Here is a 26577-nt window from a genome sequence, read left to right as displayed (position 1 = left end):
TGTTGTATAGAGTTGATAAAATTAGTTTCAAAGGCAATTTCTTCGAAGGCAACTCTTTTTTTAAAAAAATCTGAACCCATCAGAATAAATATCTATTTGGAGCACAGTCAGAACCTGTTCAGTGAAACTTTACTAATGCAGTCCTTTGGGGGAACAGGAAAGCCATTGACCTAGTTTCTCCATTGCACTTGAAAGAAGCTGAACTGTCATTTCTTTATAATTAATTCACACTTCTCAGGGCTTCTTTGCCTGGGAAAGGTCCCAGGAGACCTGATTAAATGAATAATTTGTAATCAACAAGCCATTTGTTTCTTTTTCAAGGGGATGTGGCATATTTGATAGCTCTTGATAATTTGAGGGGTGTGGGCATCAAAATTACAAAAACAGAACAAATCTGCAGCACAAATGTACTTACCAATTTGCTGCTCTCTTCTGTCCCATATGTGTTCTAGAGGTCAAGTTCACAAATCCTAGATCCATGGATTTAAAATAAATATCTGATTCACTAACGATTCATAAAGTTATTTGCAGTGGAACCTCCAAAATGCCTGGCTCCAACAATTAATTCAGAGAAAGAGATTCTTGAAAAACCCAAACATTAGGTGTTACATATAGTATGACCGATACTGTTTTAAATCAGTTGGAATTCCTAAAGACTTTTCTTCTCCGATGCCTACACAAATTCCATTAAAACAAATAACTTCATTCCAGGGATATAAACCAGTGGATACATATATTCAGCTTCATCACACTCAAGGACAATGGATCCCAAATTCCCCTGAGATGGGCATGAGAAATCAGGTGGGGTGAGAAATTCACATGCAACTCCTTCCTGTTTCCTCCACTTCCTATCCCCTCTATTCAGTCGGTAGAAAGAACATGAAAAAAAAATGGGTGTTCAAGTTCCTTGTACTTGTTTAAGCACATGGTATTTATTAGGCATTAATTGGCACACAAATATAAGGCACGAGTACTTAGTCCTCACCCTCCCCCCTTAGCAACATAAAAAGACATAATCGCATAGGGACACTCACTTACAAACACACGCGCACTCTCTCACGTACTTAAACACACTCAGCCTCACATCTTACCCTGTTCTGTTTATTAGGGTCTGTTTAAAAAAAAGGAAAAAAACTTATTTTTAATCAGAAAAAGCAAAGCACATTCGAAAGAGGAAAAAAACAAAAAAACACAAACTTGGTTTTGAGTATCAATAAAATTAAAAGCTCTCGGCCAGCTCGTATGCTGGGTTTCATTTCATGTTATTACTTAATTAAAATTCCTATTTATAAATAAATAGTACCAGTAAAATATTACATCTGAAGAACCCTACCATAACACTTTACTTACACACTTTTTTTTAATACTGTTTTCGGCTTTCAGTAAACACAGTTTTGTGTCGGCATTGGTGTGGGCGTGGTTTCTTTGGAGGGACATCATCGGTGACCGTGTCTTGCCTCTTCTGTAAGAATTATGCATTTTGCTTCACATCCAGTTTGGATTGTTGGTGATGGAGGTTTGGAAGGTTGGGCTGGCCTTGGTTTTTTTTTCAAGTTTTCTTTTTTTTTTAATCAGGAAGAATATTTATTTTGGCTTTTTGTCCACAACTCTTGTCAACACAGACCTTGCACTGTTATCACAGTCCTGCCTGCATGTAAACCGGGGCTTTTTAAGTTTTTCAAAGCAAGCTTTCCGGAAGGGAAGCTATAGGCCACATTTTAGCGACAGACAGTTGGAAAGACAGAGCTGGCAAGACGGTAGGGCTGAATAAGACAGGATGCCAGGGGGCGTCAGTGTTATCCTGACTCCATGGGTAAGTAGAGGCAAAACTGAGCATGTGATATTGGAGAAGGCAGGACAAAACCAAAGCAAATGGGGACATAGGGAGGCTTTTCAGAAACACATCGCATGGCAGAGGTAGGTGCTTTTCTTAGTCAAGGAGAAAAGTGAATTTAGGTTTCAGGGGTGGTTTACTTGAAGGGAATCCCGCAAGTACACATTTTGAAATATACTTGCCTCAGACCTCCCACCAAATAAGGGACTGGGTCCCATTAAGAAAATTGAAAGAAAAAAATATATTATCATTTATTTTATAACAATGTCAACATTAACACCAAGACAGGGAAAGACTCCAACTACGCACCAGGGAAAAACACTCAATGAGGCAAGACTCTCTGGAGCCCAAAAGAAGGAATGGGGGAAGAGATCTGGGGAGTGGTGTGAATGTGGCTGGTTGATGAGTGTGGTGGTCGTGGGGGGTGGGACTCAGCTTTTTGTGTTTGTTTTTTTAAGTTTTGAGACAAAACAAGAAAGTCACATTTTTAAAATTGTGGTTTCAAGCTACTGATTAGATCAGCATCCAGCGACCTTGAGTGCAGATGTGAACATTGGGTGAAATGAAAAATCTTGTCTGTGGGGTTCTCTTGGCTACTGTCTGTCTCCTTCTCTCTCTTTCTCCTCTATCTCTCTCTGTCTCTCTCTAGGAAATGTCTGTTGTGAAGCAGGCTTCACTTTAGCTATTGTCGCTCCACTCTGGCACCATGCCAACTCCATGCACTGAGTGGTACTGATGCGGGGACAGAGTCCTTGGCACACCATGCGAGTAGAGGAACTCAGGGGGCTGAAGGGTGCCAGGGGACTGCAGGCCAGTCTGAGGCCCACACTGCCTGACCACAGGCTGGTGGGCCACGGAGGTCTGGTGCTGGAACATTCCCTCTCCCAGCTGTGGGGAGCCATGGTTGGCCATGCCTGCCAGCCGGGGGACCAGGGGCCCCGAGGTGAAGTGAGCAGAGAAGTGCTGGTAGGGTAGCCTGTCCATGGGCTGCACAGTGGTGACGGTGCAGCTGCTGTAGGAAGGCATGCTTGGCCACGTGTTGCAGCTGATGTCCTCCAGGCTGGGCACAGGCTCACTGGGGGGCGCAGAGCTGGCATACATGCAGGCCTGCCGCTGTGCTGACTCTGTCCTGTAGGAGGCACCCAGGCCCTGCTGCTGTGGGTAGCTTGAGCGGTAGAAGGAATCTTCTTCACTGGGTGATGTCTCCATGTAGGGCTTCTTATAGGGATGGTCTGTGGTGGAACATTCTTCCTCTGTGAAGACAGGAGAGACAGCAGTGAGGCCAGGAGCAGGCACCAGGCAGCTAAAAGTGGAGACAGTTATTTGGCCAAAGTACTGAAGAATAAAGCCTGAGAGATTGTTAGCCCTAACCACCATTCTGAAAACAAAAAAAGAGGGGTGGACTGTAGTGGTTAAGACCTTAGGCTATGGAGTTCTATGCAAACAGTTTGACCTTTCTGAGTTCAGCTTCTTCATCTGTAAGATGGAAAGGGAAATAATAGCATTTCCTACAAAGGGCAGTGTTAAGAATTAAACGGAAAAATACACGAAGCACTTAGTCCAAAGCCCAGAAACACTCAATAAATAGCAACTAACCAGGTGCAGTGGTGCACACCTATAGTTCCAGCTGCTTGGGAGGCCGAGAAAAGAGGATCACTTGAGCCCAGGAGTTTGAGACCAGCCTGGGCAACACAGTGAGAACTCCCATCTCAAAAATAAATAAATAGCCATTATTATTATCTTTCCTCTTCTCCAGCATGTAAATTTCATAAAAGCAGGACATTGTCTGCCTTATCCGTCACTTTATTCCCAGAACCTAGTAAACACCTACTATTAACAAGAGCATCAACAATAAGTCAAGACAAACACATATAGTGTGTACTCTGCGTAGCACGATTCTAAGCACTCTCCATAAAGTAATGCATTTAATCCTCATAACAACCCTACCAGGTGGGTTTTACTATTATCCTTATCTTACAGATGAGAAAAAAAAGGACTCATGGAGGTTAAGAAACTTGCCCAAGGTTTTACATGGCTGATAAACAGTAGATCCAGGATTAGAATCCAAGTAGTCTGACTGCAAAGTCCTTGTTTTTCACTGTCTTGATACATAGAGAAGGCATGCAATAAATATTTGTACGATAGATGGATGGATGGATGGATGGATGGATGGATGGATGGATGGATGCATGGATGAGTGGGAGGGAGCTTGAATGAATGTTCAAATGCTTTCCTGATTCTTTATGTGAGCAGGTGCCTAGTTAATACTTGTTAAGTTGGTACAAGTTAATGTGTTGCTGTTTCCTGCTGAGCAAGTCACTTCCCTTCCCAGTGCACTAGTTATTTCCTAGTGTAGGGCAGTGGAGATAGTTCTGTCTCTGAAAGGGGGTCTCGTTTCACCACTTTGGGGCCACTGGCCCCTTTGAAAACAAGCAAAAGTGCTGGGCTCTTTCCTAGAAAACTGCATTGAAACACGTTTTGAAAACTGCATGTGCATACAAGGCTTTGCATACAATTCCAGGGAGTTCAAAAACTCCCTAAAACGCAGACCCCAGGTTAAGAAGCCTAGACATGTCTGGATTTGAATCAGGCTCCTTTACTTAATATCTGTGTGATACCAGCAGGGCATCTATGCTCAGAGACTCATCATCATCTCTGAATCAAAGTGAGTAATACTTACCTTACTGGGTAGCTAAGAACTACGTAAGATTGAGCATATAAGTCTCCTGATTTCCGTCAACATGAACAGCTCTTGTTGCAGGGGCAACACCACCAGTCAAGCTCATGGCAGACATAATTCACAGTAATACCCTCAAGGTATTCCCTTCAGGGGAAGCAATGCTTGGGTATATCTACCAAGGTGTAAACCTCAACACAGACTCATTACTCATCTGAAATTTTACCTTCCAAACTGAAAATTCTCTTTCCTCATCTTTCTGTCTCTTTCTAGTCAATAAATGTTAAGGAGTTACGTCTGTCTTTGGAGAAGTGAAGAAAAATGAAACACTGGGGCATCCATGCAACTCACTGTGATGGCTGATGGCCATGAAAACAGAATGCTGAACTAAATAACAAGAGGAAATGATCAGAGCTATTATTTATTGAGTACCTACTACGTGACCTTACTCTTCATCTCACAGTAATTCCTCAATTACAGTGTCTGCTGTAATGCCTGTCTCCATAAAGGCAGAACTAAAGCTCAGAGAAGTGACTTGCCCAAGGTCACATGGCTGAGAAGGAACAGAGGCTGGAATCCAAGCCAGATTGGATTGACTTTGCCTACACGCCTTGCTTCTAACTCTCTAGATTTCTAATATCCAGTGCCACTCAAGCAATCATATAATAGATAATTACTGAGCTGCTCCAAAGTGCTAGGTATTGTGCCAGGTGCTGGAGATAGAGTGGTGAACAGGGTAGACATGATCCTGTTTTTGGTGCATGTCCTCAATCCCAGTCCATCCTACCATGAGCAGTAAATGAGGGAGGCTGACACTCTGCGACTGAGAGGTGGTCCTGAGATATAAAGACACAAGTAAGCCATTGACTCAAGAGTAAATCTTTTGGCTTTGGACTGGCTTGTAAAACAGTTCCCCAACCCAGGTAGAGTAGATTGGGTTTGGGTTCCACCAACCAGCTCCATTTGTATCAATGTCCAAGTGACACCCACATATAAGCCAAAAGTGTCCACAAACAAAACATATCTATGTTAGGGTTGTGCCCACTTAACGGCAAGCAAACTTATTTTCAGCTAGACTCCTTCTGGGCCACATCTGGGACCTATAGGATGCCCAAAAAGTTTGTACCAAAAAAAAAAAAAAATATGAAAAACACATTCTTCCAGGTGTTCTATCTACATCATGCCAACCATGCAGATGTTTGAAAACATCCAGATGAGTGAATGGCTACATTTTTCACCTTTTAACTGTGCGGTTTTGTGTGTGTGTGTGTGTGTGTGTGTGTGTGTGTGTGTGTGTGTGTGTTTGGAGTCTTGAAGACATTGCTATACTCAGCTTCGTTTTGTCCTCACCACCTCCTCCCTTGATTCCTTTCCTTCCATTCTTCCTTCCACCCCCCAGATTCATAAACCTGAGTGTTTCCATTGTTGCTGGAATCATAACCTTTGGGTTTTCCATTTAACCAGGCTGTTCCCCTTTTCAATAATAGAAAGTACAGCTGCAGGGCACCCTTGGCCAGAGAAAAAAAAAAAACAAGGCAAACTAACTATTCTCAAGTTTCTGATCCCCTTCCAGATTTGTTACAAGTAAAAAAGGAAGAATAATAAGAAAACGGCCGGAACACATTTTGGAAAATCGTAAAATGATACATTCCAGTCTTTAATACCCCAAAGATCTAATGCAGAGCACTAAGAAAAACTCAATCTTGGCTTATTGATAAAAGCAGGTACTGAATATTCTCAAATTCCTCTCAGGCCTCATCACATTGTAAAGAAATTCCAACTCAAGGATACACATTTCAGGTCAGTCATGATAAATGCTCGGGATGTAATCTCTGTGTTTATTTTGGTTATGGCTCAGTTTGTTTCTGTTTTTCATTTTTCTTTTTGAGAGCCCAATAACTGTTCAACAGCAAAGACCTATCTCCGGCCAAGTCATGATTAGCTTTCAGGGTTGGTAAATGTGCGGTTGTGTGTGGGGGGGGGCGTTAAGAGTTAAGTATCAAGTCTTCTGATGAGAAGAGTCCACAACTTGGCTTCAGAAAGTTGCATATTAAGAGTGGTCAATTACATTGCAACTATTCTAAACCCAAATGAGTCTCTTAGGTAACAGTAAAGTGCCTCCTGATTCTGACCATTCATGATGTCATGGCGCTGTAGAAAACCCTAGTACTTTGGACTTTTCTAGATGTTTTTGATTCTAGATGAAGAGACTTTAGTAATGTATCCAGGGCACAGATATTAAGGCACAGAGTTATGGCTCCAGTGCTCACTGGCCATGTGACTGTGGATGAATCACTGGGTCATTTCAATCTCAGTTCTTGATTGTAAGTGGAGATAATACCTGAGCTTTTTATGAGATTTAATTTGAGGTAATACTAAGGGCAGTGGAGTTTTTATCTTCCTTGCACATAAGGCATTCAAATCTTGTCTGTCCAAATGACCTGGGTCCATTCTCTTTTCCCTCTTTCTCTTTTGGAAGACTGGACAGATAGCATTCTGAAAGCTGTCCCATACTTAAAAGTATTTGGGTAGATTACAGAGCTGGAAACCTCACAGAGTGCTTTCAAATACTAATCCTATTGAGCAAATATTGTCACTATTCCCAAATGGGTCATTTCTCTTGCCAATTCAGTTCATTCAGATGAAGAACCATTGTCGAGTCTTCCCAGACAGAGACCCTGAAACTCAGAGTAGTAATCTTTCTAGCTGAGTGACCTTCAGCAAGTTGGGAAGGTGGCTATAATTCAGGCCTTCTGACTCACAAAGCAGTGCTCATTCTGACAGATGGCCCCAGGCTTTCCATTTCATGCAACCCTACATGCTCAGCCAACATGAAAAGGTAGCAAATCTTGACTCTTATGGATGAGTAGATAGATGGATGGGTGGGTGAATGCATGCGTAGATGTATGGGTGGGTGGATGGGGGGATGGATGAATGAGTGAGAGGATCGATGGATGAGTGGGTGGATGAGTGGGTGGATGGATGGGTGGTTGGATGGGTGAATGGATGCTTGGATTGGTGGGTGGGTAGATGGGTGAATGGATAGATGGGTGAATGAATGAGTGAGTGGATGGATCAGTGGGTGGATGGGTAGGTAGATGGAAGGGTTGATAGATGGGTGGGGGGATGGATGAGTGGGTGGATAGGTGAGTGGATGGGTTGGGGGATGGGTGGATGGATGAGTGGGTGGATGGATGAGTGAGTGGATGGATGAGTGGGTGGATGGATGAGTGAGTGGATAGATAGATGATTGATGAATGGGTGGATGAAGGAATGAGTGAGTGGGTGGATGGGTGGGTGGACGGGTGAATGGTGGGTGGATGGATGGGTGGGTGGGCAGATGAGTGGGTGGATGACTGGTTTTTTGTTTTTGTTGTTGTTATTTGTTTTTGATGTCCCCATGCTCTTAGCTCTTAGCATAAAGTAGAAAGAGTTGGAATGGTATTGTGGGAAGATTCTCAACTAGAAATCAAAAGAGTCAGTTCCAAATATCACCTAGTCACTACCTGAAATCATTATATTTACTTACTGGCTTATTATATGTCCCATCCAGTAAGAATACAAGTTTCTTGAGAGCAGGAGCCTTTTCCACTGTGTCCTCCACTTATCCCAAGCACCTAGCACAGTGTCCATTATACATTAAGTGCTCAATAAATGAAGATTAACCTGATGCATCCATCCCAGTTCTGCCACTCATCGGCCACATAAGCTTAGAATCTAACCCTGTCTCTTGGTCCTCCATTAGACCCCTGCAAAACAGAGATGGGTGGCATCTCCCCTGGTTCAAAGACTGCTGCAGGGAGCTGGAGAATCAGCAAAGGAATGGATGTGAAATCTCATTTTAAAACACACAGCACTGAGAAAATGCACCCTGCAAAGCCCTTTTCCATATCTAATTCCCCTTCCCCTCTCAATCTCTAACTTTCCTTTGAATATCTGATTCAACTCCTGGCTATGCTAGAATCTTTATTTGGGTTGCTTTTGCTTTATAATGTAAGTTGGGGTGAGAGTCAGGGGTGGGAGGGAGAAAGACAGACAAGTGCTGTCCCAAGCCCTGGGGTCCTGGATTTGATTGAGTGGCATTGATAAAAGACCTTCCCGGCTTTTTTGGCTCAATCCATCGGGAGAGATAGTTTGGAGACAGCCGGTTCCAAACACAAGGAGCCCTCTGGCCTGCCTGCCTGAGCCTGACTCCTGGGCTCATTGGAAAGGAGACAGACAATGAGGGGAAGTCAGATAGTGGGGCAGGCAGGGGCCAGGGGGAAAACCACCCATGGAGTTATCACTTAACGAGAATCCCAACTGGAAGGAAACCTCAGCTGATTTCTTATCACTTTACAATGTGGAGGCTGATGATGAATTGCTATTTGTTGTCTCCTAGGCAGGACAGAGAGCCCTTGGCTGGAATGTTCCCTGTCACTGGGAGCTCCCTTTTGGGGGTGGAGGGAGGTGAGAAGGGCAGAGGTTTCTGGAAAGGTGAAAGGATTTCTCCAGGGTGCACACCCCATTCACCCCGAGCCCACAGGCCTCAGTGTACATCTCAAGCTGGGCCACTCATGAGCTGGGTGACTTCGGGTAAGTTCCCCAGTGTTGGTTTCCAAATCCACAAAGAAGGGGCAATTCTTCACCTTGTTATCGCCAACCCGCCACTAAGACCTGATTCCACCCACATCTCTAGCTTCTCCCCACACCCTGGTGGGAGCCACCATCTCCTGTTTCAGACCGCACGATGGCCTTTCAATGGGTCTCTGGTGCCAACTAAATAGTCCTGTGCTATCAGAGCAAAGTGACGGCTTCCAAATGAAGAACTTAGGCATGTTACTCACAAATTTAAATCCCTCCAATGGATGTGCACTGGTGGTAGGATAAAATCTGACGTCCTTCATTAAAATGGCTTATACAAGTTGCCATCTCGCTGGTCCCTGCCTTTGTCTCTAGCCCTCATGCCCCACCACTTTGCCCTCGCCCTGAGTGCCAACATCCCAGCCTTCTGTTCACTCCCAGGTGGCAGGCTCTCCCTCAGCCAAGGGGCTTCATGCATGCTTTCCTCTATGTGTGGATACCCTCACACCGCCCACTTCTCCTATCCAACACTCACTCTCCTCTGATCTCAGTCTCAATGCTTCCCTGATCTCCCACCCTAGACTGACATTCCAGTTTGATATTCCTTAACACTTTGTATATCTTCTTTATAGCATTCAATCATTTATTTTATTTTATTTATTTTATTTTTTCTTTGAGACAGGGTTTCATTCTGTCACCCAAGCTGGAGTGCAGTGGTGCAATCACAGCTCACTGCAGCCTCGAACTCCTGGGCTCAAGCAATCCTCCCATCTCAGCCTCCTGGGTTAGCTAGTACCACAGGCATGTGCCAACACGCCAGGCTAATTTTTTATTTTTTGTAGAGATGGAGTCTCACTATGTTGCCCAGGCTAGTCTCAACTCTTGGGCTCAAGCAGTCCTCCAACCTTAGCCTCTCAAAATGCTGAGATTACAGGTGTGAGTCACAGTGCCAGGCTTCACAATTTCAATTAAGCAATTTATAATTACTTGTGTAATGTCTGACCTGCTTGCAACAGTGTGAGCTTCATAAGGGCAGGCCTGAGGCAAGCACATGTTTATTGAGCACTCATAGCTGCCAGACACTGTTCTAGGTGCTTTCTGTGGATGATCTCATTTCCTCTCATCACAACCATATCAAACACGTGCTATTGTTATTCTCACTTTGCACAAAAGATAGTTGAGGCCCAGAAAGGTAAAACAACTCGCCCATGGGAACACAGCTGCAAACTGTGAGTATTTCTACAATGGATCAGCCCCCAACTCCATCTCCCCCAGTGGCCCCTCCAAGTTGATTTTAAGTTCATCCGAGGATCCATTAAATGTTCCATGAAAGTCAAGTCATAACCTAAGAGGTTTGTGAACCTTGCATTCAAAGCCTCCCCGCCGCATCCTTCAGGAATGCATTTATAAGGATGCTGCTGTAAATATTGAACCTGAAAAGCATCATGATCCTTTTTAACTTCTTCCTGCCCGTCTTTTGGTCTGGCATTAATTTAATTGATTAGAGCTCCCTAATTCAAACCTGGTGAGCTCTTAATCAGCATGTCTGACCCAGTCTCAAAGACAGATCTTCAGTGGAAAATGAAATTTTGAGACTGTAGCAGATGAGCAAAGGTAACCAAGACAGTATAGAGTGGTGGTGAAATGCACAGGTTTAGAATCTGTAGACCAGGCTGGGGTTCAAGAACCACTGGCAGTTTTTGTTTGGAACCTTTCTGAGCCTCAGTTTCCCCATTGGTAAAGTGGGCTAATAATAGCATCTACTCCATAGTGTTGTCGAAAAAGCTTGATCTGGGACTTAGGAAGGGCACCCTTAGATATAATATAAAACAGAATCTCTATTCAGGGACCTGTATCCCATGGGACATTCTTAACCTCCTGCTCATGCCTAAAGAGGCAGACATATTTGCAGGCATCTGGTCTCCAGTCCATCCGGCAGCAGATGTGCCGGGAGTCATGCCAGGGAGCCTGTTGGAGTGATATTGCTCAGGCCTTTGAGATTCAAGGAGTTTGGATTGGCTTCAGGTAAGTCTGGAAGTCAGGCCTCACCCAGGTCAGCTCCCAGCCCCATGTAAATAGCAATGACAGCTCTTCCCTCCTTTAAAACACAAGATTGGTAAGTGTCAAATAGTCAAACTGTGTTACTTTCCTCATGTAACCCCAGCTCCAGAAAAAGCTACCAAAGCATCCATTCCTATTGGTTGTTAGCGAGTTGTTTTCTCCTAAAGGTCTAGGCACTGGGTACTGGATTCACAAAGGCTTGTGTTGACCACTGAGGCTGTGAGGTTCAACAGGCCACTTTGTAGATTAACACTGGTGTCGTTTAGAGCAAAACAGTTACTACTTTCTGAGTCAACCCTGAGATAACATATAATGTGTATGATTTTTTGACATCTTTGCACCAAGCCTATGAGATGAGTCGTACCCTGAGGCCAAATTTACAGATTTTTTTAAATGAGGCTTGGAAAGGTTAAGTAACTTGTCACTATTTATAAAAAATTTTTTAATTGCAAAGGTGAACTTCATCCTGATTTATTCTGCAGACCATAAATGTAAGCTTTAGCCTACACTATCCCCTCTGCATCTGTCTTCCCAAGCTCTCACCTAGAGAGGCAGTCTTCCCTGGGAAGACTGATTAAATTAATGCCAGACCAAAAGACAAGAGGCAGATTCCTCCTGGGAATCACTTTCTGGAGTGATACCTGCCACATACCCAATCATAGCTACCACCTACTGGGTGCTTGCTAACTATCAGATGCTTTAGGGAACATCATCATTCACAAAGTGAGAAACCAAGGCTAGGAGAGGCTAGACCTGAGTGAGGTCACACAAGAAACAGGGAACAGAAATGAGATTTGAACCTGCATCTCTCTGTCCCCAAAGCCTGCAGTCTCCCCACCATGCCATCTATAGCTCACGCCAAGCAATGGTTCTAGCAAGCTGAATTCCACCACACCACCTGTGCCAAACACTTCTATTCCGGCTCACAAGAAGGGCCACCAGGAAATTCTTTCTTTAGCATAGCCCCTTTAGATTTGAATGACTTAGAAAAAAAAGCCATTCATTTCTCATGTGGCAAAAAAAAAAAAAAAAAAAAAAAAAACACGGAATGCCTCAGCTTAGTAGATTTAAATGGGGGATGAGATGTAAAAATCATTTGTGATTTGTGTGTGTGTGTGTGTATGTGTGTTGGTTTTTATCAGAAAAAAGAAAAAGAGTTCAAAATCCACTTGGGAGAAACACTGACACATATGCCAGAGAAATATTCACAGTCACAAGGGGTTTTCCTACATCATGGCTTGTAATACAATCAGGGACCACTCAAGCAACCTCCCTGCCTACCAGAGGGGGTTGCAAAATAAAGTAGAGTATGTGAATGCATGCCTGTAGTCCCAGCTACTAGGGAGGCTGATGTGAAAGGATCACTTAAGCCCAGGTGGCTGAGGCTGCAGTGAGCCATGATTACACCACTGCACTACAGTCTGGGTGATAGAACGAGACCCTATCTCAAAAAAAAAAAAAAAAAAAAAAAAGTAAAAATAAATCTAGTTCATTCTCTGCACTCTCCGTGTTTGTGTGTGTGTGTGTGTGTGTGTGTGTGTGTGTGTGTGTGTGTGCATGTGTGCATAAATGAATACAATAGGTCTGAACATTTCAAATAAGCTTTCTCCAAAGAAGGGGCTGGAACTGGAGGTGGGAACATGTCAAGGGAACTTTTAGTTTTGGCTGTATGGTTTAAATTTCTTATCTCCATGTATTTTTGTGTTGTTTACATTTTTAAATAAAGTAAATAAATGCACACTCCTCCCCCGCACCCCCAACCCAAGGAAAGGAAAAGGTAAGAAAGAAAGCGAATTGATCAGAGGTGATCACACTCACCTTTTCTCTTGGTGCAATGGTAAATTTGGCTATGCTCCTGGGGCAGTGGGTATGGGTTGGGTGGGGGCAGGAGGTCCTGGGAGGGGCCAGAAACACCGTTCTCACACTGGTATTGGGACCCCAAATTGGATGAGGTGGAGAGAGCGCGAGACTCGCTGCTGAAAGGACTGTGGTTGGAGGCCACTTTTTGCCTCACGGTGCTCCTGGGGACCACGGGATATTCTTTACTGAAAGAGAAGAGATAAGAGATTATGCTTATCAGTGCCCTGATACAGATTTCCCGAGTGGCTGAACCAGGCATGAGAGAATCACCAGAAAAGTCACAGAATAAGGGAAAAAAGGGGTCTTTAATGAATAAAATGATCCAGTTATATTCATGTCCATCACATTTCACAAATGTATATTTGGGTACTAATTTTTCATGCCTTATATATCAGGCAAGTAGATTTACCAACAGTTCTATACCTAAGCAGAGAAGTAAATAAACACCCCCAGTTAAGAACCGCTTTGAACAATCAATAAACACACATGGTATTTTGAAATACATCAATTTAGTCTACGTATGTCTTTAAATTCTCTAATTTGAAAGCTAGTTAATCTGAGTATTTATTTAGACTTAACCTGTGGGTGTCCATCTTTAAGATGCGGCTCAGGTCATTGCCCGAAGTTAGTAAAAACTGGTAGCTGACCACCTAGGAAGGTCAGGTATAATCCTAGGTTACTCTCATCTGGATAGATTGCTGCTAGTGTCTTAGAATTTCCTTCTGAGCTTCTGTCCTTGTGACCACTGATGAACTTAACTTCTCCATACCTTAGTTTTCCCATCTATAAAGCAGGGATAATGAATGTCCCCAGTTCAAAGGACTGTTGATAGAAGAAATGGGTTAATGAGTTAATCATGAAAAGACTGAGAAAGGTACATGGCACACAGTAAATGCTCAACAAATGGCAACCATCATAATTACTGTTATTCTTTTGGGCAGAGAGAATAGAGGGGGGGAAAGAAAATGAGAAAGAAGGAGGAACAAGGACATAGAAGATTAAAAAATAAAAAGAAAGAAAAACAGCATGGGATCTAAGATTACGCAGCTCCCAATCCAGGCCCCATCCCTATCCCTTATGGGCTGTGTGTCCATCTGACACGTAACCCTCCCCTGAGCTTCAGGGCTCACACAGGCAAAGTGAGCATAATAAAAATTCCATGACATCATAGGTATAGCATCCCTCAATGTGCTCAAAATCCGGCCCCTCACACTCTTAGGATTGGTCCTCCACATTCCCTTACTTTCAGATTTCATACCAGGTGTTCCCACTTTTTTTCCTTAGAAGGACGCAGTGGAAACCTCTCCTGGGAAGAAGGAAAATCGTGCTGTGCAGCACGAGAAGGCTCAAAGAAAATGAGACAGGTGGGGAATGGATCAGATGTGGGAGGCTGCAGAGGAGTAGAGAGAAGGTGGGGTGGGGAGGTGCTTCAAGATAAAAGGGACAAAGAGAGAGAAATATCCAAGTATGTGAGACAAGAAGAGCTTGACCCCTAACATCCCATATCCAGCATTTAGGATGGGGATAGGGAATCTTGGGCATGGCATTTACAAACTGCATATATTGCTATACAGCATTTATAAAATATTTTGGTAACTATATTTCAAACATAACTGGCTTCCCTTGTAACCTATGTATTCTATTTCATGCATTTAATCATATTATTCTTAGAGATGATTCATAGACTTCAACACACTGCAAGAGAAACCCATGGCATCAAACAGGTTAAGAACCCTAGAAGGAGCATGCGTCAGTAAATCCCAAACTTCAGTCAGACACAATATTCACCATGACATAGAACAATCCATTCTTTAACTTATGACATTTTAAAAATTAATCATTTATCCAAATAAGTTAAGCTTCACTATAAGTGATCAAGCCTGTGAAATCACAGGCTTGTGGTGCTAATTATAGTTCTTTTAATGCAATTAAGACAAATGTTTATGTGCCTATGGTCATAGCAACTCAGGAGGCTGAGGCAAGAGGATTACCTGAATCCAGGAGTTTGAGGCTGCAGGGTGCTATGACTGCACCATTGCACTCCAGCCTGGGTGACGGGGCGAGACCCTGTCTCACTCAATCGATCAATCAATCAATCAATGCTTACCTATTAAAATTAAAGAGTATACCTGAAATAATCTCATGTGCAAAGAGCTACACATAATGCATTTTGAAGGATCTTGAATTTGTCCATTTCATCCTTCCTGTGACTCTGTGTGGTACGTATTATTTTTGATCCCATTTTACAGGCGAGGAAGTTGAGACCCAGGGAGATGAAGCAACTTGTTCAAGATCACAGAGTTAGAAAGAGACACAACTAGAATTCTAAACCAATCATTTCCTCTTAACTTTTGCATTGTCTCCTAATGACATCTTTCCATTTTTACAACACAATATGCTTTTAGGGGAGCAGGGTTTGGGGCACAAGACTCTTTCCACTTTTACCCCCTCAAGTGTGTGAACATCTCTACCCTATATTCCTGCCTTTGTTTGTCATGTGAAAGTACATCAGAGTGGCCAGGCAGGGACACCGAGCATCTGCCAAGTTTCCATGAGGCTATAGACACCCTCGGGACACCCAGGGGTCTCCTAGCCCAGCTTCCCTGTGCCATCTCAGAACCAAAGCTGGAGCCATCTGAGCGGCCGCACCAGTCAGAATCTCCCCCTGGAGCCAGGAGGCTGAAGGGAATGGGATTAGCTTTATGGCTCTTGCTTTGTGGTTCAAGCTACGTAATGGAAAAAAAAAAAAAAAAAAAGAAAGAAAGAAAGAAAAAGAAAAAGAAGAAAAATTATAATAACAATAAAACATTATGAAAGTTGTCAAAAGTCGCTGGCAACTCTATTTAGATCCATTTAGTTCCAATATTTCACTGTCAGAGCTCCAACAAGAAGGGGGAAATCTCTTTTGGTTTTATATTTTTAATAGGAAAGGTTTTGCTTTTTAATTAAAGAAAATAACCTCCAAAAAATGTTGGCTGAGAGAATTTACAAGAAAATATATCAATGGACTCCGTGGAATTCTCTGTTCCAGTACAGCCAAATTGCAAAATTGCTCTCTGGAAAGGCCAAGTCCTGCTTTTGATTACCAACACAGAAGTGGGAAAAGCAATATTATCCCAATAACCACTTGTCCCTCACAGCTTGTTTCCCTCTAAGGAGCCTGAAACATCATCTCCATCACCGATCATGAACATCTCTGTTAATGCCTGAAATACAATGTCCCCAAATCCCTCTGACAGGTGTCAAAATACGGGCGTGGAAAGGGGAAGTGACTTCTCAATCATTATAGAATTACACAGGCAAAGGAAAGAAAATGTTAGAATCAAACAACAGCGGGGCAATTTTCACAGAGCCCATCCATGGATCAAAGGAATGATCAATCAAAGAAACGTGGTTAGTATCACTATGACAGAAATCTCTAAAGTCCTCCAGATGAGAAGATAAAACTATTTTCTTGTACAGCTTAAGAACATCCATGAAGCAAGGACACAAGAGAATTAAAGTGAAAGCTGAAAAGCCCTTGTGTCTCTGGAAACACAGGCAGCAAGAAAGTCTGCTCTTTTTTTAATCATCATTATTATCATTCTCATCTACATTGTTCTTCAAGTGCCTCCTAATGTTCCAGCCACTGTACTGCTTGACTTATATGCTTATCCTGATTTGATCCTGGCAAGAACTTCATTTCACAGGTATAGTTAGATTTACATTAGAGATAAGAAAATGCAGACGGGCCAGGCATGGTGACTCACGACTATAATTCTAGCACTTTGCGGGGTCGAGGCAGGCAGATCACTTGAGGTCTGGAGTTCAAGACCAGTCTGGTCAACATGAAAAACCCTGTCTCTTCTGAAAATACAAAAATTAGCTGAGTGTGGTGGCAGGCGCCTGTAATCCCAGCTACTTGGGAGGCTGAGGCAGAACAATCACTTGAACTTGGGAGGTGGAGGTTGCAATGAGCCAAGATCATGCCATTGTACACCAGCCTGGGCAACAAGAGTGAAGCTCTGTCTCAAGAAAAGAGAAGAAAGAGAAGAGGAGAGGAGAGGAGAGGAGAGGAGAGGAGAGGAGAGAAGAGGAGACAAGAAAAGAGAGAAGAAAAGAAAAGAGATAAGAAAAGAAAGAAAAGTAAAAGCAGGTGCAGAGAGGTTAAGTGACTTGTCCCAGACCACACAGCTAAGAGGCTGTGTCTCACCCAGGGTCAGTCTTATTCCAAACCTCATGCCACCCAATACTTTTAAAAAAGCACATACACAGAAATGTATTTTCTCATAGTTCTGGAGATGTGGGTGCTAGCATGGTCAGTTTCTGGTGATGCCTGTCTTCCTCGCTTGTAGTGGCCGCCTTCCCTCAGTGTCCTCACATGCCAGGCAGGGAGGGTTAGAGTGGGGAACTATCTCTCTCTCTCTCTCTCTCTCTCTCTCTCTCTCTCTCTCTCTCTCTCTCTTCCTCTTTTTTATAAGGCCACCATCCTGTGAGATTAAAGCCTCAAACTTATGACCTCATTTAACCATTTTTTTCCTATCAGTTATCCTCTTTATTATTTTCACATAACATTTTTAAAATTTTTTGTTTTGCGGGAATAGGTAGTGTTTGGTTACATGGATTAGTTCTTCAGTGGTGACTTCAGAGATTCTGATACCCGAGCAGTGTACACTGTACTCAATATGTAGCCTTTTATCCCTCATCCACCTCCTGCCCTTCCCTCCAAGTCCCTATATCAAGGGGAATAGTGGTAGGGGGGGTGAGTGATAAAAGTCCCTATAAGCCCACTATTTCAGCCACCTAATACTTAATAATAAGCAATTGTTACCTCCATACCAACTAATTAGCAAATCCCACTTTAGAAAGCATGCCGGTAATGAGAGAATTGAACATTGGCTCCACCCGGGCAATAGCAAGATCTGCTGATCAATTCTACTCTTTGCAGAAACTTTAGTTTGCAATGGTCAAATCTCACTGCTCTCTCTGTATCAAGCAGCTATACCTGCATCTCTCGGACAAGCTCTGACAAGAGTCTGGGCCCCCCCCCACCCCAACACGAGGGGGTCCTGAGTACCTCGGCTGGCCTTGGGTATCAGCACCCACAGACCAGCTTCTCCCCAGCTCTGCCCTTCTCTCACGTTCTGTTCCACGTGAGCGAGTGCAATGAATGACGCCATTGTTGCCGGGTCTGGGTTGTAAAACGTTACAAGGGAATATTGAAATCCATGGCCAAACTGCATCCTCAGCCTCCCTCCAGCTAATGAACACCCCGGAGAACGCTTTCCACCACAGCTGACTGAATTGGCCTTTTCACGGGAGCAGGTGGTAGGGGCGCTGGCATGTTAGGACTTTTGTGTTTGTTTGTTTTCCCCTGGTGATCCTTACCCAATTTCTGGCAGCCTTTTTCAAACAACTAAAGCAGTGCACTGGGGCAAGGCAAGGGACTGTAAAATCTCTCTTCTCTTGGAGCAAATTCCTCTTCTCAATAGTATTTTAATCTGTGATTAAAATTAAAAAGGGGGCCACATCGCCCCTTGAGAGCTTTCTTGATTTATTAACATTCTAATAAACTTGAGGAAGTTGTTCTGATCTAACATGCATGGACACAGTAGGGACTGTGGAGGGCACACCCAAGGCTGGATTTAGCCTAATGCAAATAGTAAATAATCACTGGCCTCTTCAAGTCTGCCAAGTGCTTTCTCAGTTTACACTACACCAGCAAGCTGGAGAAGGGCGCTGGGTACCATGTTGCTGATGAGAATAAGGGGACACAATGTTCTCACTTATAAGTGGAGCTAAAGAATGTGTACAACGTGGGCATAGAGTACGGAATAGCAGATATTGGAGGCTCAGAAGGGTGGGAGGCAGGTGAGGGATGAGAAATTACTTAATGGATACAATGTATACTATTAAAGTGATAGCTACACTAAAAGCCGGACTTCACCACAATGCAATAGATCCATGTATAAAAGCTAGCCTTGTACTCTCTAAATTTATACAAATCTCAAAAAAGAATGGGGGTGAGGGCACGAAGAGGTTATAAAACTTTCCCATTGTCGGTTTTTTCTTTTGTTTGTTTTTAAGACAAACTCTCACTCTGTTGTCCAGGCTGCAGTGTGGTGGCATGAACATAGCTCACAGTGACTCCAAGCTCCTGGGCTCAAGGGGCATGTGTCACCACACCCAGCCAACAGTTGTATTTTTTTTCTAGAGATGGGGTCTTGCTATGTTACCCAGGTTGGTTTTGATCCGGCCTCAAGTGATACTCCCTTCTGTCTCCCAAAGCACTGGGATAATAGGCATAAGCCACCTTGTAAGGCCTAAATTTCCCATTGTTGACTCAACCAGGGCTATATGACTTGAGGAATGCCAGGAAACTCAAAGGCACTTCTCTTTCTGGCCTTAAGTACCCACCACTTATAAAAATTTTGGTTTGGGGCCTTGGGTCCCTCTTGTTAAATCTGTAGATAATATAGTATCAGAGTGGTAGCATCAAGCTCAGGCTCCAAAGTCAGGCCAGGTGAATGTGCCTTCCTTCAGTATCCAGCCACGAAGTTGACCACTACGTTGCTGGCTAGGTTCTTCCTTTTCCCAAGCCTCAGTCTTCTGTCTGTAAAATGTGGATAATAAAATAGCCACCTCTTTGGGGTATAAAATGAAATGATGCATGGAAAGGCTTAGCATACACACACACACACACACACACACACACATACACAATGGGGACACATTGCTCAATAAACACTATTTTGTAAATATACATTGTATTTTGGAGAAGAGGTTCTTAACCAGCAAGGGCTTCAAATGGGTATAAATACCCAAAAATATCAAATATTTAGAGCTGGTCACTTTTTCAAGGAAGAGGTTCACATTTGCATTGGCTACTCAAAAAGGGTCTGTGATTCAAAAAATGATTTTGACTCAAACTATAGAGATGGTTTGGAAATCATGGGGAAGATTCTTGGACAATTCATGACATCACCCTTTGTCTCAGTTTCCCTGTTTGCATAACGGAGAACAAAAGGCCTAACTCACAGGGTAGGTGTGGATCCTGTAGGTAAAAGCTAGATGTAAAACTACAGACATAAAAGGACAATTCAAGCTAAAGTTTGTTTGTTTTTGAGATGGAGTCTCGCTCTGTCATCCAGGCTGGAGTGCAATGGTGCAGTCTCAGCTCACTGCAACCTCTGCCTCTCAGGTTCAAGCGATTCTCCTGCCTCAGCCTCCCAAGTAGCTGGGACTACAAGCGCCCACCACCACGCCCAGCTAATTTTTGTGCTTTTAGTAGAGATGGGGTTTCACCCATATAGGCCAGGCTGGTCTTGAACTCCTGACCTTGTGATCTGCCCCCCTCGGCCTCCCAAAGTGCTAGGATTATAGGCGTGAGCCACTGCACCCGGCCTCAAGCTAAACTTTTAATGAATTTATGGTAATAATTCACCAAATAGTCTAGTACTGAATTGAACAGCTCAATATTTTAGTCCAGTCTTGTAAAACTAACCATTTAAACCAGCTTAACTATGACTTAGGTTTAGCCTTTTCTTTTACATGATTTTGGAACAGGGGTAGGGTGGTAAGAAGGAGTCTTCTGAGGCCTCAGTCATTCTGGAAGCTGGAAGGCTACAGCTTTCTCAAACTGCTTTCTGTACCAAAGGGATTGTCTTGAGTCATCTTTTGTCCCAGGGAAAATCATGTGAAGGCCATTGATCATTCAGAAGTAAGCCAAGGACTTCCTGGTGACCTTCGCTTCTGATGATGACCTTGGCAAAGTCACCCAAAGCAACTATTTCTGAAGGAATGCTAAATGTTTTGTGTGCTAATATAAAACTCTGCCTCCTTCCCTGTTCAAAACAACTACAAGGTAGCGGGTCTCTTGGAAAATAAAATTTTAATGTGAGGATATTGATTAGTGGGGTTGGGTGATTGGGGGACATGGCTTAGGGTGGGGATGGACAAAGACGAGGAACTTCCTCTAGGGGAGTTTCAAGCCTGGCTGCATACTATAGTCACCTGGGGAATTAAAAATACATGTACTGACACCTAAACTCACCCCCAGGGAATTTGATGTTATTGTTCTAGGGAACAGCATGGACATTGGGAGTTTTAAAAGCTTCCCAAGAGAAAGAAGTATTCCACGAAAGGTATACACTGGACGATCCTATTTATAATGAAATTCTATAACAGACAAAACTAATCTATAGTGAAAAAAAGTCAGGACATTGATTGCCTCTGGTGAAGAGAAGGAGGCAGGGAGTGACTAAGGAGATGGGAAATGAGAGAATTTTCTGGGGTGATGGGAATGTTCTATGTTTTGGTAGGGGCTTAGGTTTCACAGGTATGTGCATGTGCCAAAAAGTGAGAGGTGTACTTAAGCTTTGTGCATTTCACCCTGTATAAATTCAACCTAAAGTAAAGGAGTGTGAACAAAAATTGAGTCCTAGTTAATGATTTGCACACTGAAGTGTTTGGGGTAAAATGTACCCATGTCTGCAATTTAATTTGAAATACATCAATAAAAAGAAGGAGGGAGGGAGGGAGGGAAGGATGGAAGCATGGATAGATGAATGGATGGATAGATGAATGAATGGAGGGATATGTGGTAGATCAAATATATAGCAAAATTTTAACTGTAGACTCTAAGCAGTGAGTATATGGGCACTCATTGTACAAGTCTTCAATGTTTCTCACACACCTTCAATTTTTCATAATAGAACACTGAGGGGAGAACTACAGATAATTCTAATGTTCAGTATGAGTTGAGTACTAAGTAGAGAAAAGGGTTGCCTTTTATGTAAAACAGCCCATACATGGGCTTTGTTTGCAGAAATACAATCACGTGTTCATCTACATTCTCTAGTGGTCAATCATTCCCTAGAACCAAGGGATTACCCGGGTGTGACCAGGGGACACCTCCATCAGAGCCACTGGAGAAAATTGTTGAAGGGCAGTTTCTGATCCATCCCTGGAGCCACTGACTCAAATCTCTGAGAGTGAGACCTAGAAATCTTTTTTAACAAGCCCCCCAGGTAATTATGATGTCTACCAAAAGTTTGAGAAACACTGCTCAATTGTGGATGAATGAAACACACAACTCAATAGTGGTGAAAAATATCCCATTAAAAAATGGGCAAAAGACCTGAATAGACATTTCTCAAAAGAAGACATACAAATAGACAAGAGTTATATTAAAAATGTACAACTTCACTACTCATTGAGGAAATGCAAATCAAAGCCACATGAGATATATCACCTTATACCTGTCAGGATGGCTATCATCAAAAAGACAAAAGGTAACAAATGTTGGCAAGGGTGTGGAGAAAAAGGAATCCTTGCACACTGCTGGTGGGAATATAAGTTAGTGAAGCCACTATGGAACACAGTATGGAGGTTCCCCAAAAAATTTTAAAATAGAACTATCATCCAGGTGCAGTGGCCCACGTTCTGTCATCCCAGCACTTTGGGAGGCCAAGGCAGGAGAATAACTTGAGCTCAGGAGTTGAAGACTAGCCTGAGCAACATAGCAAGGTCTTGTCTCTACTGAAATTGAAAAACATTAGTAAGGCATGGTGGCATGTGCCTATAGTCCCAGCTACTTAGAGGGCTGAGGTGGGAGGATTGCTTGAGCCCAGGAAGTGGAAGCTGTAATGAGCCCTGATCATGCCACACACTCCAGCCTGGGCAACAGCATAAGACCTTGTCTCAAAACAAAACAATAAATAAATAACCAAAAAATAGAACTATTATATGACCCAGGGATATATGCATATTCCTCTTCTAGATATACACCCAAAGGAAATGAAATCAGTATCTTAAAGAAATACCTACACTCCTATGATCATTGCAGCATGATTCAAAAGAGCCAAGATATGGAATCAGCCTGAGTATCCATGATACTCAGGATCCATGAGTGGATGATTCATCCATGAGTGGATGAATGGATGAAGAAAATGTGGTGTGTGTATATATACAAACACACTCTAGAATACTATTCAGCCTTAAAAATAAAGAAGGAAATTCTCTCATTTGAGACAACATGAATGAACCTGGAGGACATTTATGTTAAGTGAAACAAGTCAGACACACAAAGATCAACATGACATGACTCACTTATAGGTGTAATCTAAAATAGTCAAACCTGTAGCAGTGGAGAGGAGAATGGTGGTTGCCAGGAGCTGGGGAGGGGGGAAATGGGGAGATGTTGGTCAAAGCATACAAAGTTTCAGTTATACAAGAGACCTAATTCCTGGAGAGCTAATGTACAGCAATGTGAATACAGTTAACAGCACAGTATTGTGTACTTAAAATTAACTAAGAGGGTACATCTTAAATATTCTCATATATATACATACACACACACACACACACACACACACACAAGAAAATAAAATGGTAACTATATGAGGTGCTGAATATGTTAATTAGCTTGATCATGGTAATTATCTCATATTTACATATATTAAACTATTCCAATTTGTATAACCTAAGTATACACACTTTTTGTCAATTACACCTCATTAAAGATGAGGAAAAACACGGATGGGTGAGTGAGTTGCCCCCAGCCCTGTTCCTGAATAGCAGATATGCTGGGGATGGGTTGGGTAGGGGTGGGGGTACCTGAGTGGGAAAGCGGGAATGTGGGAGGGGGTGGGTTGTGAGCATCCATGCCTTGATAAATAGCCATGATCCAAGATGAGATCCTTTCAGAAAAACAACTCAGTGTTACAGCTTCACTTAGGCTGGCTCAGCTCCCCAGACACAACCCCTCTCTTGTTTTACATAAATGCACTGCTTCCCTGGAGGAAGCCATGTGGCTAGGTAAATTACAACCCTAAGAGGGGAGTTAATGCCATCTCCAGAAGGTTGTCTAACGTTGTCTGGAAAACCACTTCTCATTAATTGGGCATTCAGATTACCTTTAACCACAAGCAGGAGAACACAAGAGTGCTAAGCCTTCAGTTTGAAAATGATCATTTGAGGTTAAGAGCTGAAAATTAATTTAAAATCAGGAAGGAAGGAATAGAAGAGGGAAGGTTCAAATAGAAGAATTTTAAACTTTTAGGAGACCCAGGCCTCATACATCCCTTGAAATTGTTTGAATTTTTTTAATTGAGACAGCATCTTGCTCTGTTGCTCAGGCTGGAATGCAGCGGCATAATCATAGCTCACTGCAGCCTCAGACTCCTGGGCTCAAGCAATCCTCCTGTCTCAGCCTCCAGAGTAACTGGAACTACAGAAACATGCTATCACGTCCAGTTAATCTTTTTTTTTTTTTTAATCTTTATCATTTCTTTTCTTTTTCTTTTTCTTTTTTTTTTTTTTTTAGAGACAGGATCTTCCTATGTTGCTCTGGTTGGTCTCAAACTCCTGATCTCAAGCAATCCTCCTCCTGTCTCAGCCTCCCAAAGTGCTGAGATTACACACATGAGCCACCACACCTAGCCTGAATTTTTTTTCTCTATTCATATATTATGAGCCTTTCAGAGGGTCTCTTGCTTTAATTAGATTTTCAAAAGGAGTCTTGCACCTATTTTCAGAAGCCCTGCCCTAGAGGAACAAGGTAGAGAAGGTGAAAATAAGCACCCATAGAGGCAGGAGAGGTTGGCTAGTTCCCAATGTGGCTGTGTAGAGTCCTCTCAATAATCAAACTGGAGCTGAGTAATGGGTGGGCTTCAGTCTGACTGAGACATCCTGGACTCCAAGCTTTCCCATCCACTCTCTGGTTGGGTGGCTCAGATCCCAGTCACCCAAAGCAGAGCCTCAAAGTACCCCTCATGTTCAGGGACCACGCCCCCTGATGCTGTCTGCAGCACACTAAGAGAGCAAGGAAGTAAAGGGAGCTTTATTTCTTCCATGAAGAACTCTGAGGCCAACCAAGCCTCCCAATCCATCATCTACTAACCCCCCTGAAAACGCTCCATAAATACTTCTTATGGTGAAAAGACCAGTCATTGCTCATGGCCATTCTGTGTGAGGTGAGGTGAGGTAATAAATACCGAGATGAAGGACTTTGATATTGCTTGTTCATATTCTGGGGTTTACGTTTACAAGAAGACGAGCAGCAGCCCAGATTAGTGGAAAGGGGGTTCCCTCCATCCTGAAGAAAGCAAACCTGCAGCCAGGCAGGCCCCTTCATCCAAACTAACTGTGTGACTTTGGGCAAGTCAACCTGGCATCTGGTTTCGCCAGACCATGGACCGTATCTTAACACCTACTGGCGATTGAGCATCCCTCTGGACCAGACACTGCTATGTGCTTCCATGCCTGCTGAGGCAGTTTTAAAACGCGTCGAGACGTTCCTTGACACTCCTTCTAGGTAGAGGAGAGAACTTGTCCTGCCTCCTTGAATCTGTTTTCTATTTGTTTGGTTTTTTTTTTTCGAGATGGAGTTTCACTCTTGTTGCCCAGGCTGGAGTGCAATGGCACGATCTGGGCTCACTGCAACCTCTACCTCCTGGGTTCAAGTAATCCTCCCACCTCAGACTCCCAAGTAGCAAGAATTACAGGTGCGTGCCACCACACCCTGCTAATTTTTTATATTTTTAGTAGAGATGGGGTTTCACCACGTTGTCCAGGCTGGTCTCAAACTCCCTGGATCTGAACCCCCCTGAGTGAGTCACATTCAACCAAAAGAATGCAGCAGAAGTGATACTACCTGTCCTCTGAGGTTCAGTCAGCAAGGACCAGGCGGCTTCCACTTCCACTTTCCATGAGAAAGTCTGAACACCCTGAGTCTGCCTTGCTGGAGAGGCCACATTTTGATTTTTCAGTGGACAACAGCTGAGGTCCCATCCAAAAGCAGCATCAACTGTGGGTCACAGGAGTGTGCCAAGCTGGACATCCTGCCTGATCTGCCTTCCGACACCTGCAGCCCAGCCACCATCTGATGGCCAGCAAGAACTGCACAGCTGAGTCCTTCCAAAAAGAATGACCCACCAATCACAGACAAAATAAAAGTGCCTCCCTGGTGCTTCCTGCTTCCCCTTTCACACAGTAGCGACCAGCAAGGCCTGGTCTTTCCACCGTGAGCAGCATTTATGGAACATTACTGGGGGCTAGCAGATTGCAACTGTAGGGAACTTGGGGACTTTGATGGTCTGGGAGCTCTTTGTGGAAGCACTGTGGTTGCCTATACTGCCTTCCTCTGTTAGAAGACTCCCAATGGGTTGTGGGGGAAAGTTGTCTCAGGTGAGACACTTTGGCTGGCCTGGTAGCATCACACACAGAGAACAAATGGGATAGTTTGGAAGCCAGGGTATCCCAGCCAGCCCAGCTTAAGCTTGGGAGTCATTTGCTATGCAGCAATAATAATCAGTACACATGTGTTACCTCATTTCATCCTTGCAACAGGCCTGGAGGTAGGCTATGTAATGATTTCCTTTTTACAGATGAGGAAACAGACACTCCGTGGAGTAGAAAAGCCCCGGAGCTGCTCAGGGCAGTAGTCTGGACCCCAGCTCCTGAGCCTGTTTCCGTCCATGGACCCTGGTCCCCTGTGTGTTGATTCATCCTTGTATGCCTAGTGCTTGGCATACAGCAAACACTTAACAAACGTTTTAGTTGCATAAACAAATCAGATCAAAAACTGAATAAGTAAATGAGT

General features: G+C 43.4%; 1 protein-coding gene across 5 annotated transcripts in view; it reads right to left on the bottom strand.

Annotated features, from left to right (window-relative positions):
• Nucleotides 1-903: 903 nt before the first annotated feature.
• The window catches only part of TBX5 (T-box transcription factor 5), a 54338-nt gene continuing 28664 nt past the window's right edge, over nt 904-26577 (bottom strand). For all 5 annotated transcript variants that reach the window (XM_010380140.2, XM_010380142.2, XM_010380138.2 and 2 more), the window contains 2 exons: nt 12954-13180; nt 904-3087 (listed from right to left, as the gene is read on the bottom strand). In XM_010380140.2, coding sequence (XP_010378442.1) covers nt 2513-3087; nt 12954-13180 — 802 coding nt within the window. In that variant the 3' untranslated portion in view covers nt 904-2512. The remainder of the gene's footprint in view (nt 3088-12953; nt 13181-26577) is intronic.

Source organism: Rhinopithecus roxellana, chromosome 10 (assembly GCF_007565055.1).
Source record: "Rhinopithecus roxellana isolate Shanxi Qingling chromosome 10, ASM756505v1, whole genome shotgun sequence".
Taxonomy (NCBI): domain Eukaryota; kingdom Metazoa; phylum Chordata; class Mammalia; order Primates; family Cercopithecidae; genus Rhinopithecus; species Rhinopithecus roxellana.
This window is presented reverse-complemented; position numbering and strand designations above follow the sequence as displayed.